Genomic DNA, 13,661 nt, shown 5'->3' on the forward strand with positions numbered 1-13,661 from the left:
CAGAAAATCAAGAACAAAGAAAAAAAAAACGATTATATCCGCCACCCTATCCTATCCGACCCGTCAATTAATGGGTCGGATAGGATCTTACCCGTTCAATGATAGATAGGGTGGCGGATAAAAAATTTCTTACCCGCCATTTAGCAGATAGGGTGGCGAAATAGGTCATATCCTACCCACCCTACCCGTTGTGCAGCCTACACCACACCCTCGTTATGCCCTAAAATTTTCTTGGATGCCCAAAAACATAGTTCATGGAAGACGTAACACCAAGGGGAAGTTTAGTAAATAATGGAGTTTCCAGAAGGTGCATGGTTAAGTCTGCGTGGGGAGATTACAGTTTGGATGGTGGTGAAACGGATTGGATGAACAGATTCAACAACTTCATGAGAAACAAATTCTAAGGTATAAAAACATTATTATCTCCTCTGATTTCAATTTTTCAAATTAGGTTTTCTTTCTTTTTAATTGATTTTGCTTATTTACGGTTTAATATGTGGATTCGGGGTATTTTTGATTGGTTTTAATTATTTTAGGCTGTTAGTAGTTATTCAATTTTTGTTTCGGTTCTCAATTTTTCTACTCGGGTTTTCATGAGCGGATGAAATTTGTGCTTGAGAGGGGTTTTTCTTCCATTTTATTTGTATGCTTTTGTTACTGTGTCTGTGCTGGTGCTTTTTGTTAGGTTGGTTGTAGATATATTGTAATGGTTTGCTATGTGGTGCAGGGCGTATGACTGAAGAGTTCATAAAAATTTTGGAGTTAAATTTACCTAAAGTTTAGTTTTTGGGCCGAAGATAAATTAGGTCAGATATATTTGAAAAAACTAAGATTCCCTGCCAAAGTAATGATCTTATTCTTTAACCTCTCTGCAGTGTCCGCTTTCATTTTGAAAGTTTCATTATTGAGAGTTGTGCAAGCATTACACCAAGTACTTCAGAGTCGAGTGTTGTATTGGATGATTCCACAACATTTATGGTCCCTTTGATTAGTACATGGAAAGGTAGGAAGCTTCTTGTTATTGGTGGTTTATTTTCTTTTTGCCTTTGTCTACATTTTCTTTACTAATTGGTTATGTATGTTCTCATTATGGTTTAAATAAAACAGGTGGAAGGAGAAGGCCCTTGCTTCTTTTCGTAGGAAGGCGCGGACATTCACTTAAAGATTTTAGTTGTGGAGAGATAATCTACAGACCCGAACCTTCACTTCCATTGATGAATGTATTGAGGGTGCCCTGAAATAGTAATTAACAAAAGCCTCGTAATTATCCTCTTAAATCTCTAGTTCCAGGTTCATGAATCATTTTGAACTACAATGTTTCTTAAAATACCTTATATTTAAATCTCATCAGTAGTCGTTCACGTTTTATTTTTAAATGCACATCACTATTGTTATCCCCCTTCTGCTCAATTTTTATTTTGCAGATAGAAAGTATTACGGTAGGGATTTTAGCACTTCAGATTACTTATAGAGAACGTATTTCGTTGAATTGTCAAAAATGGGATCATCAATTGCTCTTAAGTCTTATCAAATTTTGAAGTTCTGGCATGGAAACTTTGTAAACGGTGATCTAAACTACTTCTATTTAGGTTGACAAAATCGGACTTCTAGGAGCCAGTGAACATCGGAATTGATGAGATGGTTAGCATGAACAAATGGCTGGGATATTTCCTGTCGTATGTAAGTTTTTTTTTTCTTTTGTTTGGGGTGTGGTTTGTGAAAATGATCCAGCACGTTTTATTCTTTGTCATTCATGTTAGTTATGGTTATGCTTGGTGGTAGTCATATTGGTTCTACCAAGAATCATATGTGTTTGCACCTTTGGAATCATGAGGCTCATATTTAGAAAATGATATATTGTTGTTGTGTTGCATCCTTAACATTTAGTCAAGAAGATAGCAAAATTGTGAATATAGAGTTGCACATGTTTCTGTGACTGAAATTAGTGATTGATGACCAAGGGGATTTCTGTTTAAGGAAACTTGTGAGATAACTCTTAAGTCTTAAGGAATTTTAAACACTGATAGCAACAATAACGTGATGTGGAATATGCTTTTACATTTTAATCCTTATGCAAAGAGAATTGAGATTCAGAATCAAAATTAAGAAAAAACGACAGATAGATAGATAGATAGAAAATGTTTTGCTAAAATGCTCAATCTTGTTTATGTTTACGTTGGCAGTTTAAAATTCCTCAGTATATTAGAGTGGTGCAACTCATATTTTACTAAACAAGTTTTTATGGGGGAAACTCATTAACTAAATTAGCTAGAGAAATTTGTTATTTGTGGTGTTTGAACATTCACGGACGCTTCTTTTTCTTTTCTTTTGGAGGGTGGTGGTTGTGCAATACGATGAAGTCTTATACGCGTGTCCGTAATTTGAACCATAATATGTACTCCCTCCGTCCCACTCCTAAGTGACCTATTTGATTTTAGATTTTGTCCCAATGATAAGTGACCTATATCACTAAACAATGAGATATTCCGGAATTATCCTTTTAGTTAATTATAAATAATATATGAAATATGTATAATTTGATAGGCATGTTTATATTCGTTACGTAGGTGTTTTAAAATGCTTTTCAATTGTATGAAATTTGCGAACATCCGTGGAGTATTTTGAGAGATAAACCATTTTTAAATTTCACTAGTTATTATTCATAAGGGTATAATTGTAAAAAATGATTAAAAATACTATTTTCCTTGCTTGCCTTAAAAATTGTGCAAATTTCAAATAGGTCACTTAGGAGTGGGACGGAGGGAGTAATTTTGAACCACATTATTGCAATACAATGAAGTCTTGTACTATGTTGCATCGTTAACCAATGTAAGATAACTCTTTAGGCAGCCTAGGAAGCCAACTGCCTTTTTTCTAAGCTTGTGCTTTTACTTGTCTGCCATATGTCGTTCTACACATTTTTTTTTCCTGGTATTTGACTCTCATAGATTGTCTTCTTTTCTTCGCAGAATGGCTCTCTTGCTTTAGCACTCTCAATCATCACTGACTTCTGAAAGATAATGGTGACTTAATGGTTCAAGCGGTTGTCGACACGCAATTAGAAATTGACAAAATGATTCAAAAAGCCCTTATGTCGGATGGTTATAAGCTACTTTTAAATAAATGCCGGTCATCATTTCGAATTTCAATTTTGTTTGTTTTGTGGCATGTGGTGCCTGCCCCAACTTGTTTGGGAATGAAAGCTTTATTATTGTTATCTGGAAAGGGTTGATGCTTGCTGAGATAATGAACAATTTTGCATCCACTACATTAGTTGAAATCGATGAGACAGTCACTCTATTTCCCAGTCATTACAATAGTTTATTTGCATTTACTAGTTATTTCTTTGTTAGTCACTGCAAGTCCTTGTTTAATCTTTATTTGTTTGCATCTATCTCTTTGTTAATCTTCATTAGATACTTATGACTTGTTTTGTGCTGTCAGGATATGAAAATGCAATTCAAGCTAGTTGATCTATTAGTTTCTGACATGAAACCAAGTGCAGAAGCTTCCTATTTCAAGTGTTGCAGATTCCTTTTCTTCAGGGACACCACCTGACAAGAACTGGTTACGTGAAATTTCACTGATGCTCCCTTGGTAGTTTTTTTATAGTGATTTGCTTTTTGGATTTCTGTATGTTTCTTAAATTATTTTTGGATTTGGAACTGATTGACGTGTGTTTAGTGAATTTTACTTTAGAACTTGATTATTTGTAGTGAACACAAGTTTATTTCAATTTCGGATTCTTGTTTCGTTTCAATCATATTTTATTTGAGCTAGAGATTCAGTTGAACCAAATCTTTTTTTTTTTTAGTATTATGAATTAATGAAACGTCTGCTTCCACCAGCTGGCTATTATGGGTTGTTCAAGGCAGTCGGTTTTAAAGGTTTTAAGTGTTTTTCTGGCAGACGTTGTTTTTACAGTTTCCACTCTACATATGGTCTGCAGGTACATGACAAAAGTCCCATTTGACACTTTGGGATTTATGTTTACAGGGAGCAACAATATGTATATCTCATATTACATCTTGGGTTTGCTCAGATTTTGACATTTAAGAAATCTCAAACAACATGATCATACATGTAAACATCTGATAATAATTCCAAAAGAGACAACAATTATATTTAGGTGGGATTAAGTGCTCAACATGTAAAACTTTCCAGTAATGGGAAATAGAAATAGTGGCATTTGATTGTTTCTATTCTAAAAGTTAATGGTTTTCATTTTTTACCTTTTATTAATCGGAATTTATTAAATTAATTAAGAGTTATTTGTTGGTAATTTGAAGTTAATTATTGGTAATTTGGCATTAATACAACCTGGATATTACATTGCAAGTGTTCAGGGAAGACATTACTTCACATGGAAGATATGGTTCTTTGGAATGTGTTTAAGAATGGGTTGCATGAGGAGCAGATCGAATTGAAAAGAATGCAACTGCGAAATTCGGTAAAAATTAAGGTACAACTTCTATATTTAATATGGAAAGAGTAATTAGTATATGCGATTCATTGTTAACCAAGGCTCTAGAATGATTAACATGCAAGTGAATATTTGGTATCACTTCTGTTTCCGTTGAGACGTCTATTCACATTTTAGCTTTTGACATGCTTTAATTGATGACTTCCGTTTTGGAAGTTTAATCAGCATAAATTCTGTTTGCCTAATATGGATTCATGGGTGAAATTTGCAGGAGCGTTCCATATGTCAGCATTGAAGTATAAGTGCGGAGCATGTAGAAGAGTCCAGGGAGAACTGTGACAAGCTACAATGTAAATTCAAGCAGATGTGGAATTGCTAGCTCATGTCCCCTGCAGCCTTCCATATCACAAACTATCTGTGGAGGCTAAAACAAAGTTATCAAAGTGAGAATTTAAAGAAAATCTGTGTTAGTTGTAGAGGAAATTGTGCATGCCGTTAGTAAGTGGACCAGCATAAGCTCCACCAGATTTGATTGATCCTAAACAAAAGGCGGAGTCAGATTACTGAGGAGATAGTTTGTGATGAGCATCTAAATGTGATTGATACAACTAAAGTCATAATAGCACAAGATAATCACAATAAGTATTCTTTTGGTCATTTATGGGATCTGATAGATGAGTTAAAGCTTCTTATGTTGTTTGAATTAGAGATTCAATCGTAGATGTCGGTTAGGAATGTGATTGGGATTGTGTCCAAAACCAATATTTATATGGATTTGACAGTACTTTAACTATAATATAGTGTAGGAAGTGTTGAACTTTTTAGTCAATAGTTTATGTACTCTACCTCCGATCTACAGGACTTTTAATTTATCAATCAGGAAAAAAAAAAAAAAAACTTTTTCATGTTATTTCGCGTCTATGGTTATCATCTGGTTCAGCAACACCTAGATAATAATGATAATTCAAATATTTTTTTAACTCTAGTCTAGAGTTAAAAGATACTGTCGGAGCAAAAGTAGTGGTTGTTGGGAATTGACAGGTGTTCAGGTTAATAAGTTTCAGGAGGAGCCTACGAAGAATAAGTTGTAATGGTTTTTTAATAAAGTGGCCATGTTTTTGTAATGTATTTCACAAAATGGCCGTTTTTTTGAATGTTTATATAAAGTGGCCGAGATCGATCTTTTCCATCCCGTTTTTTTCAAAAAACGGTTAACAGTCGTTAAATGCACGCGTGTCAGTTAACCTCCTTAATAAAAGATAGTTTAACCCTCGGTGAGTCAGTCTGGATTGGTGAGTCAACTCGCCTGAGCCATATTCAAGCCATTATATTCTTCACCCGTGCATAGTCCTAGCATACAACTAAGTCATTTCTGTAGCTTCTCTGCAGCACAACAACACATTGTTTTGTTATCTTGGACCTGCAACCCATTGACTTTCATTTCAGCTACACCGACACCTATCAGCTCCACTAAAACCACATCAACCTTCAATAGCACCACAAACTCATATACTACAATTCCAACACCACCAGAACTACTTGATTTCTCTTCAGCCAAGACCCATTCAAACAAAGCCATCCTCTTACTCTCCTTCTCATCTTAACTGACATCGAACCTAGTTATAACACTAATGTCATCTCAGCTTCATCTTCCTGTAAGCAACAAGATAAACAAATCAAACCCATTAATCCTTGCATTTTGTTGAACTTAGAACCCCTGCAACAACTTCATGATCACAACATAAGCCAACAGATGCAGCCACTTCTCATTTTCTCCCTGTAACAACCACCAATTGCACCTGCAATTTCATTTCAGCAGTAACACCATCTTCTTAGCCAATCAACCACAACAACTCTTCTTCCTTTCTAAAAAAACAACACCACCACATGAGCTATTATCTCAGCTCAAAACTACTCACAACTTGAGCTCAACTCAAGCAACTTTTCATAACCTGGTTATTGCTTGGTTAACAACTATCCATTTTACATCCTTGCCAGTGACTACCAACACCTGCTCATCATAAACTAAAGCATCAGAACATCAAAATCTTTTAATACTTGTCAATTTGAATTCAAGAACAAACCCATTGCTTCAAATCTGTCACAAATACTCAACAACTACTTGAACTGCACTTCAAACCCTGATTTTTGTCAATCTCCCCAATTTCTTTCATATCTTATTCCATTTCACATCATCTCGACAAACCCTAACTTCCTAGTTCATCAAAAACCCATGGAAATCAACATTCACAGCTTCTTCTTATCTTCGAACACGATCCTGCACTTTTCTCTTCTTGAGTTCAAATAATTCAAATCCATCAGTATTTCTTCCTCTTTGTTCTTCTCTACATCGATGATTCAATCACAACTGCAAATCAAGTCAATTGATTAAACAAAAAAAGAAAAGGAAAGAGCCCCAAACCCTAAAATTCGAACAATCGAAATCAATTGATTTCACCATCCAAACATGTGTTTTCATTAAAGACTAAGTTAATTAACATGTGGGTTCTAAAATTTTTACCTGGATTTTGATTTCTTCATCCCCGATTTCAACTTCATCTTCGATTTATACTTCAGCTTCGCTGCTGCATCCAGTAAAACCCTAAAAACTTCAAAATTGCCAAATATCACTAATAAACCATTCTTCTTCTTCTTCACTAATAACCACATCTTCGGTATTGACTGCTTGTGAGATCACTTCTATTTTCATCAATCATCTGAGTTCGACGAGAAGAATTGAGATACAGGGAGAGACAAACATAAACAAGAAGAAACGAATGAAAAGAAGAATCGATAACGTAAGGGTGAGGATGTAGTGGTAATTTTAAGCCCCATGATTGACTAAGTCAGCTTGGTGGGACCAAATGTTATATCTAACAGAAATACCACTTTATAAAAGATTTAAATTTTTTGACCGGTTTATTAAATATATGGTAGGAAGCTGGCCCATAAATCTTTGGCTTGAACATAAATCTTGGTTGTTAGAACTATAAGCTTGCTTGTTCTTTGGTAGGACGAAAATGGGCTGCAGAGTACATAAGGTTGACTTGTCTTGCGAGTTGTGACTCTTGTCTCGTCTTTTTTTTCCGAGTCCCAGGTTGGTTGTCTTGGGCTTCTTTCAGGAAAGAAGCAACAAAGACAAGTAGAGAAAGTGAGAAACGGTGCAGCTGCTTGGCTTTTATTTGGTTTTGTTGATGCAATTGCATTTCAATTTCCAGTTTTATAAACATAATCTGTGAGATGATTTTTGGATATTAATTATAAAGCAAAATAGCATCACCTGAGTTCAATTTTTTTTCAGTTAGTTTCAACCGTGAGCTAACCTAACCTAAGCCAAGCACAAAGCTAAAAGTTACATGCCCAACGGTGTCCAGTCCAACCATTCTCCGTACCTCAAGACTTAAAATATGCGTGTGTATTAGTATTATTTAAATTTCCCTTGCACAATTTATGTTTGTGGTTCACGCATCCCTATTGCTTAGTGGCTTGGGATTGTATGAAATATCAACCACTTGTTCAGATTTCTCCAAGTCAGCAGAGTTCTAAGAGGTAATGAAATAAGATATTAGATTCTTATATGCCAAATGGCAATACATAAACCAATCAGGAATCCATTTCCTATCCAATCAAGATAGCCCCATCTCTTGGTCTTTATGTATGCCAAGTTTGTTTCAAGTGTTTACCATTAGAACCAAAACAAGTCAGAGAATTCATACATTTTCCAGGTGTTAATTTGCTTAACAACAACAAAAATGGCATCTGTTTGCACCTCTTCTGCTATTGCAGCTGTTGCCATCTCTTCCAGTTCTCAGAAGAGTAGTGGAACTACTTTGGGAGCAACAAAGGCTTCTTTCCTTGTTGGACAAAAACTTAGACAAACAAGTAACGCTCTTGTAAAAGCTTCAAGAAGTACCTTCTCCGTCTCTGCTGCAGCAGCTACCGATTCCGAACGGCCTCTTTGGTTCCCAGGAAGCACCCCTCCAGCATGGCTCGACGGCAGGTAAATCCAATACCCGAGAATTTACCCCTCAAATCATCTCTATTTCTCATCTCATTTGTATTTGTTTCTTGTACGAATGCAGCCTACCAGGAGACTTTGGATTTGATCCTCTTGGACTTTCATCAGACCCAGAGAGTTTGAAGTGGAACCAACAAGCAGAATTAGTTCACTGCAGATGGGCAATGTTAGGTGCTGCTGGTATTTTCATTCCAGAATTTCTAACAAAGATTGGCATCCTAAACACACCATCATGGTACACTGCTGGTGAACAAGAATACTTCACAGACACAACCACTCTCTTTGTTATCGAACTCGTCCTCATCGGTTGGGCAGAAGGTAGAAGATGGGCAGATATCCTTAAACCCGGTTCCGTCAACACTGATCCCGTCTTCCCTAACAACAAGCTCACCGGGACTGATGTCGGTTACCCCGGTGGACTTTGGTTTGACCCACTTGGCTGGGGTTCTGCTTCCCCTGAGAAACTCAAGGAATTGAGAACTAAGGAGATCAAGAATGGAAGATTGGCTATGTTGGCAGTCATGGGTGCTTGGTTTCAAGCTCAATACACTGGTGTTGGCCCCATTGACAACCTCTTTGCTCATCTTGCTGACCCTGGTCATGCCACCATTTTCCAAGTAAGTGTCCAGTTGCTGAGTATTTTTACTGTTAACTAAGTTACAATCGTTACACCACTTCTGACATTGTTAATGGTTTTCGCTGGTTGATTAGGCATTCACCCCACAGTAAACAAGAGATTGGATCGATTGATGAACCGATGGCGGCTGAAATCGAAGTGCTTATGGGGCGGGAAATAATTAATCTTTTTAATTATGTGAATTAAATTAGATTATCAAATTGTTATAATGCATGGGTTGTGGGAGTGTACTTTAGACGAGGAGAGTTTGTGCCAAAGTAATGTCTTGGTCTGTAATTAAAAATCTATGAGCATTGTGTTTACCTTTCTATTCATATATTCTTATTAATGATTTGGTTCTAATAGTAATACATATCATAGTTCTGTAAACAGATCAGGCAAGCTACAAAACTATATAAAGGTATAAACATTTGCTGAAAGCATCCACAATGGGTGTGCTAAAATGATATTTATACTATGGGCGACCCCGAAAAAACTCGCATTTTAGGGGCGACCCCGAAAGAATTAGGGACGACCAATAAAGTAAAATAGGATCACCCAATCGTAAAACGAAGCCACCTCTTATCTCAAATTTTTCGAAATGGCAAATATGCTTTCTATAATCGGTACTTAAGTTTATAATCGGGAGAAATTTGTTATACAAAGGAAATTCCATTTTCACATGATTGAGAGCAACCCTGAATCGGTAGATAATTGAGTACCATGTCTACTGATTGTAAACTACTGAGCCACAATATATCTATAATCGGTACAAAATGATATTTAATTGGCTTCCGATTACAATGTAGACCCAAAATTGGATTGTGTCAAAATCCTTAAATTTTCTAATTCTCTACACAAATATAATCGGTAGTAAATTTTCGTATTTACATGATTGTTCATTATCTACCAATTGTGGTAGTAGCACCAAATTCAAAATTTTCAAAAACCAATGGAATCTTGGATTTCTCTATTTTCACAATCGGTAGTTTTGCGATGTTTATTACCTACTGATTGTACAATCGGTAGTTTCGTGATGTTTATTATCTACCGATTGAGGTAGTAGCCCCAAATTCAAAATTTTCAAAAAATAATGGAGTTTTGGATTTCTCTATTTTCACAATCGATAGTTTCATGATGTTTATTACCAACCGATTATACAATCGGTAGTTTCGTGATGTTCATTATGTACCGATTATGGTAGTAGCCCCAAATTCAAAATTTTCAAAAATCAATGAAATTTTGGATTTCTCTATTTTCACAATCGGTAGTTTCATGATGTTTATTACCTACCGATTGTACAGCTGGTAGTTTTATGATATTCATTATCTACCGATTATGGTCGCCCCATATCCAAAATTTATAAAAACCAATGAAATTTTGAATATCTCTATTTTCACGATCGATGGTTTCGTGATGTCTATTATCTATCGATTGTGATAGTAGTTCCAAATTTATTTATTTGTAAAACAAAGCAAAGAAGAGAAGATCACAGCCATAATCGGTTGATAAAATCAATACTAAACTACCGATTGTAAAGGGGCATCTAGGTATTCTCCAAACCATTAGAACATCCGATAACCTTGTCTATGGTTTGGGAATAAAAAAGTCGCCCCTAATTCTTTCGGGGTCGCCCCTAAAAATGTCAGGAAAAAAAAAGGTACAATGTCATATGTATCATGTATGCAACTCATGTGGTAAATACCATATGAGTTTAGCAATTGTCAAATGATACAACATACCACGATTAAAACATGGGGCAGAGATTAACACCTCGTTTGTTTATATCTGAGTCGCGATTTGGGTCTGAGTCAATTACTGATTCGCCACGAGTCAGATGTTAGACCGTTTGTTTTCTATTTTGAGTCAGCTCTGACTCGCCCTCTGACTCAGATCTAACCCCTTATTCTTCCTTGTTTCAGTTAGGTAATAATATACCGCTGACTCATATGAATAAACCACTAACTCACTAATTTTTAAGTCAGATCTGACTCAAAAGAAACATATTGAGTTAGATCCAGATGATTCAGGTGATTTCAGTCAGATCCAAACGACTCACATTCAGATGACTCATGAATCTTTTTTAGGTATCTTGGCAGAGTTTAAAACTCCTCCCGTGACTTAGACATTGCTTTAAGCTCTTTCTACACCTTAGTCTCAGTTTAAACTCTTCCTAGAACTGAGGCTCAATTTGAAACCTCGTTCTGTTCAAAACCCCGACACACATATTTACGAACACCTTGTTTGTTTGTTTGCATATGAATCGCGATCTGGATCTGAATCAACCCCTGACTCGCCGCGAGATAGATGTCAGACTATTTGTCTTCTATTTTGAGTCAGATCTGACTCAGACCTAACCCCTGACTCGGACCCATATGATCCAGGTAACAAAATACCCATAACTCATACGAATAAACCAGTGACTCACTAACTTTTGAATCAGATCCGACTCAAAACAAATATATTGAGTCAGAACCAGATGAGTCAGGTGATTTCAGTCAGATCCCGACGATTCATATGAGTCAGGAATAAACAAACATGGTGTAACTCATTAGTTGTGATCAAGTACTGCTACTGCTAAAATGGTATGACATAAGTAGTTGTGGATGCTCTTAGACCTATCAGCATAAGTGCAAGATTTTGGGCAATACGCTTCTTGGCTTTTGCAGTGTAATACACCAATAAGAAAGGCCCATTACACGGAATCTTGATGACGAGGTGGACTCAGTCAAAAAAAATTATGTTGGAGTAACAATATAAAAATTACTCATCAATGTCACATTGTAAGGAAAAATTTCTGCAGCCACATTTCCTAGAATTAAAATTAAAAAATCCATGGGTTCTTTATTTGTTTTCCTTAACCTCCTGGCTAATTTGGGGCGTGCCTAGGTGAATTATTTGGGGCCTATCATCATGTGACAAAATAAAACATTTTGAAGTAAAATGAAAAACCTTTTAGCCAACTATATTCGTTAATGGCTACTTTACCCATGAGTAGTCAGTGTTATTTCGAGTGATTAGTAGCCATTTAATCAAGTTAATCACGAAATCAACTGACATTAATCCATCATGAAAACTTTAAAAGAATTTGAATCAACCTAGAATCAGTGGATGGTCGTGTACTCGTATGCCATTTCTAGGTTGATGTTTTTATTTCAAGATGTACACCAAGAGTTGATCCTAATGGTTTACCTCGTAGACCGATTAGCGGAAACGGATCTTATAAATGTACATATAAATCGATTTTCGTACGCAAAATATTCATTCATAGTTTAGGGAAATCATCACGTTACATAGGACAATTAAGTATGCAAATTCTTGAATCTTGCACATCAATACGTCGTCAATGAACCTCCGAGCACGACAGTACAACACGTCATATTTCTTGTGGTGAATGAACTTTCCTTCCCCATGTCGTATTCTCCATAGGACATTGAATCTTTCCATATGAAATGAAATGAATTATTCAATGTTGTATGCGAACACTAAACGATGAGATAGGTATTAAAATATCGTATTACTCACTTTTTCAAGAGGATGAGTTTGTGGATGATGGTCGTTCACCATTTTGTTAATTTTAACATACTCTCGTATTGCTCTTTTTATGCATCCGGATCGATACGCTAAGTTTCTCCATCTACGGTTTTTTGGGTTCATGGTGCGCTCATAATATAGTTCTTTGGATCTCTTCCAAAACATTGAATATACTTTAGTGGGACGCTCGTGGAAGGCGGGAATGAACGATTTCACAAGCTGCATATCTTCTTTTGAATCCTAATACATTTTCCAGGATCTATTTGAGGAGTGGATGAAGTAGGAGTGGCTCAAAGTCGCAAGTTGGGGGGAAAATGTGCTTGAGAATAAGGTTGTTCTTATATAGATGAAGACTCAAAGTTCATATTTTTTGAAATCGATCCGCACAATTGGTTTTATGTATGTCCACATAGACTGATTATGACGTTGCAAAAGCATCTAAAACCTACCTCGAAACAATCAGTTTATAATATTGCACATGTAACCCGATTCTTGTCAAAGAAAAACGTACAGAAAAATGGTAGTTTTCCTTACAATAATCGGATTATATGGACCAAAACATAGAACGGTTGTGTTGGGATGTGAGAATTTTTTATATATTTTTTCTCAAAATCGGTGTATATAAATGTCACATACGGACCGATTATGTACCAGTGTAAAAGAATGAAATTTCAGAATTGGTCTATATAGTATATAATACAGACCGATTCCGAACTTGGAATTGAGGAGAAAGGTACGTTGTAATACGTAAACCGATTCCGGCTAAATGAACAGCCATAATACCTGCATTTTTGGCACAAATTGTAGTCCTTTTGTCGTATCTTAGGCAAAAACACCGGTTTTAAAACCAAATAAACACATAGATTCATAGACTAACGAAAAAAACATAACATAATTTAAATAAACATAAGTTTAAGACATAAGTTTTGACACCGTAATTATCCGTATATTTAAAGAAATAAGTTTAGAAAATAAAGAAACCATTCATTCATTATCTTCATGACCATCAACATCCCTATCACGTTCACTTTGTCCTCGTTTAGCAGGTCGTTTTTCGGATGCATCTTCAT

The 13,661-nt window shown here is 35.9% G+C and overlaps 1 protein-coding gene and 1 long non-coding RNA gene across 6 annotated transcripts; both read left to right on the top strand.

The window, feature by feature from the left end:
* The first annotated feature begins 262 nt into the window (after nucleotides 1-262).
* Nucleotides 263-5,216, top strand: LOC113281473. Of its 5 annotated transcripts, none has more exons than XR_003326171.1 (6): nucleotides 263-405; nucleotides 728-806; nucleotides 876-1,003; nucleotides 1,108-1,680; nucleotides 2,970-4,462; nucleotides 4,695-5,216. It is a non-coding gene; the product is annotated as an uncharacterized LOC113281473 (long non-coding RNA). The 5 variants fall into 5 exon arrangements; XR_003326172.1 differs by lacking the exon at nucleotides 728-806 and having other exon boundaries at nucleotides 1,108-1,290; nucleotides 1,590-1,680; XR_003326170.1 differs by lacking the exon at nucleotides 728-806 and having other exon boundaries at nucleotides 1,108-1,260; nucleotides 1,590-1,680.
* A 2,865-nt stretch (nucleotides 5,217-8,081) lies between these two features.
* Nucleotides 8,082-9,417, top strand: LOC113281474 (chlorophyll a-b binding protein 7, chloroplastic-like). Its single transcript, XM_026530223.1, has 3 exons — nucleotides 8,082-8,423; nucleotides 8,506-9,058; nucleotides 9,153-9,417. Exons 1-3 carry the CDS (start codon nucleotides 8,176-8,178, stop codon nucleotides 9,168-9,170), a joined length of 819 nt encoding a protein of 272 aa, XP_026386008.1. The 5' UTR covers nucleotides 8,082-8,175; the 3' UTR covers nucleotides 9,171-9,417.
* The last annotated feature ends 4,244 nt before the right edge of the window (nucleotides 9,418-13,661 follow it).

The sequence above is a fragment of the Papaver somniferum genome, chromosome 5, assembly GCF_003573695.1.
Source record: "Papaver somniferum cultivar HN1 chromosome 5, ASM357369v1, whole genome shotgun sequence".
Lineage (NCBI taxonomy): Eukaryota > Viridiplantae > Streptophyta > Magnoliopsida > Ranunculales > Papaveraceae > Papaver > Papaver somniferum.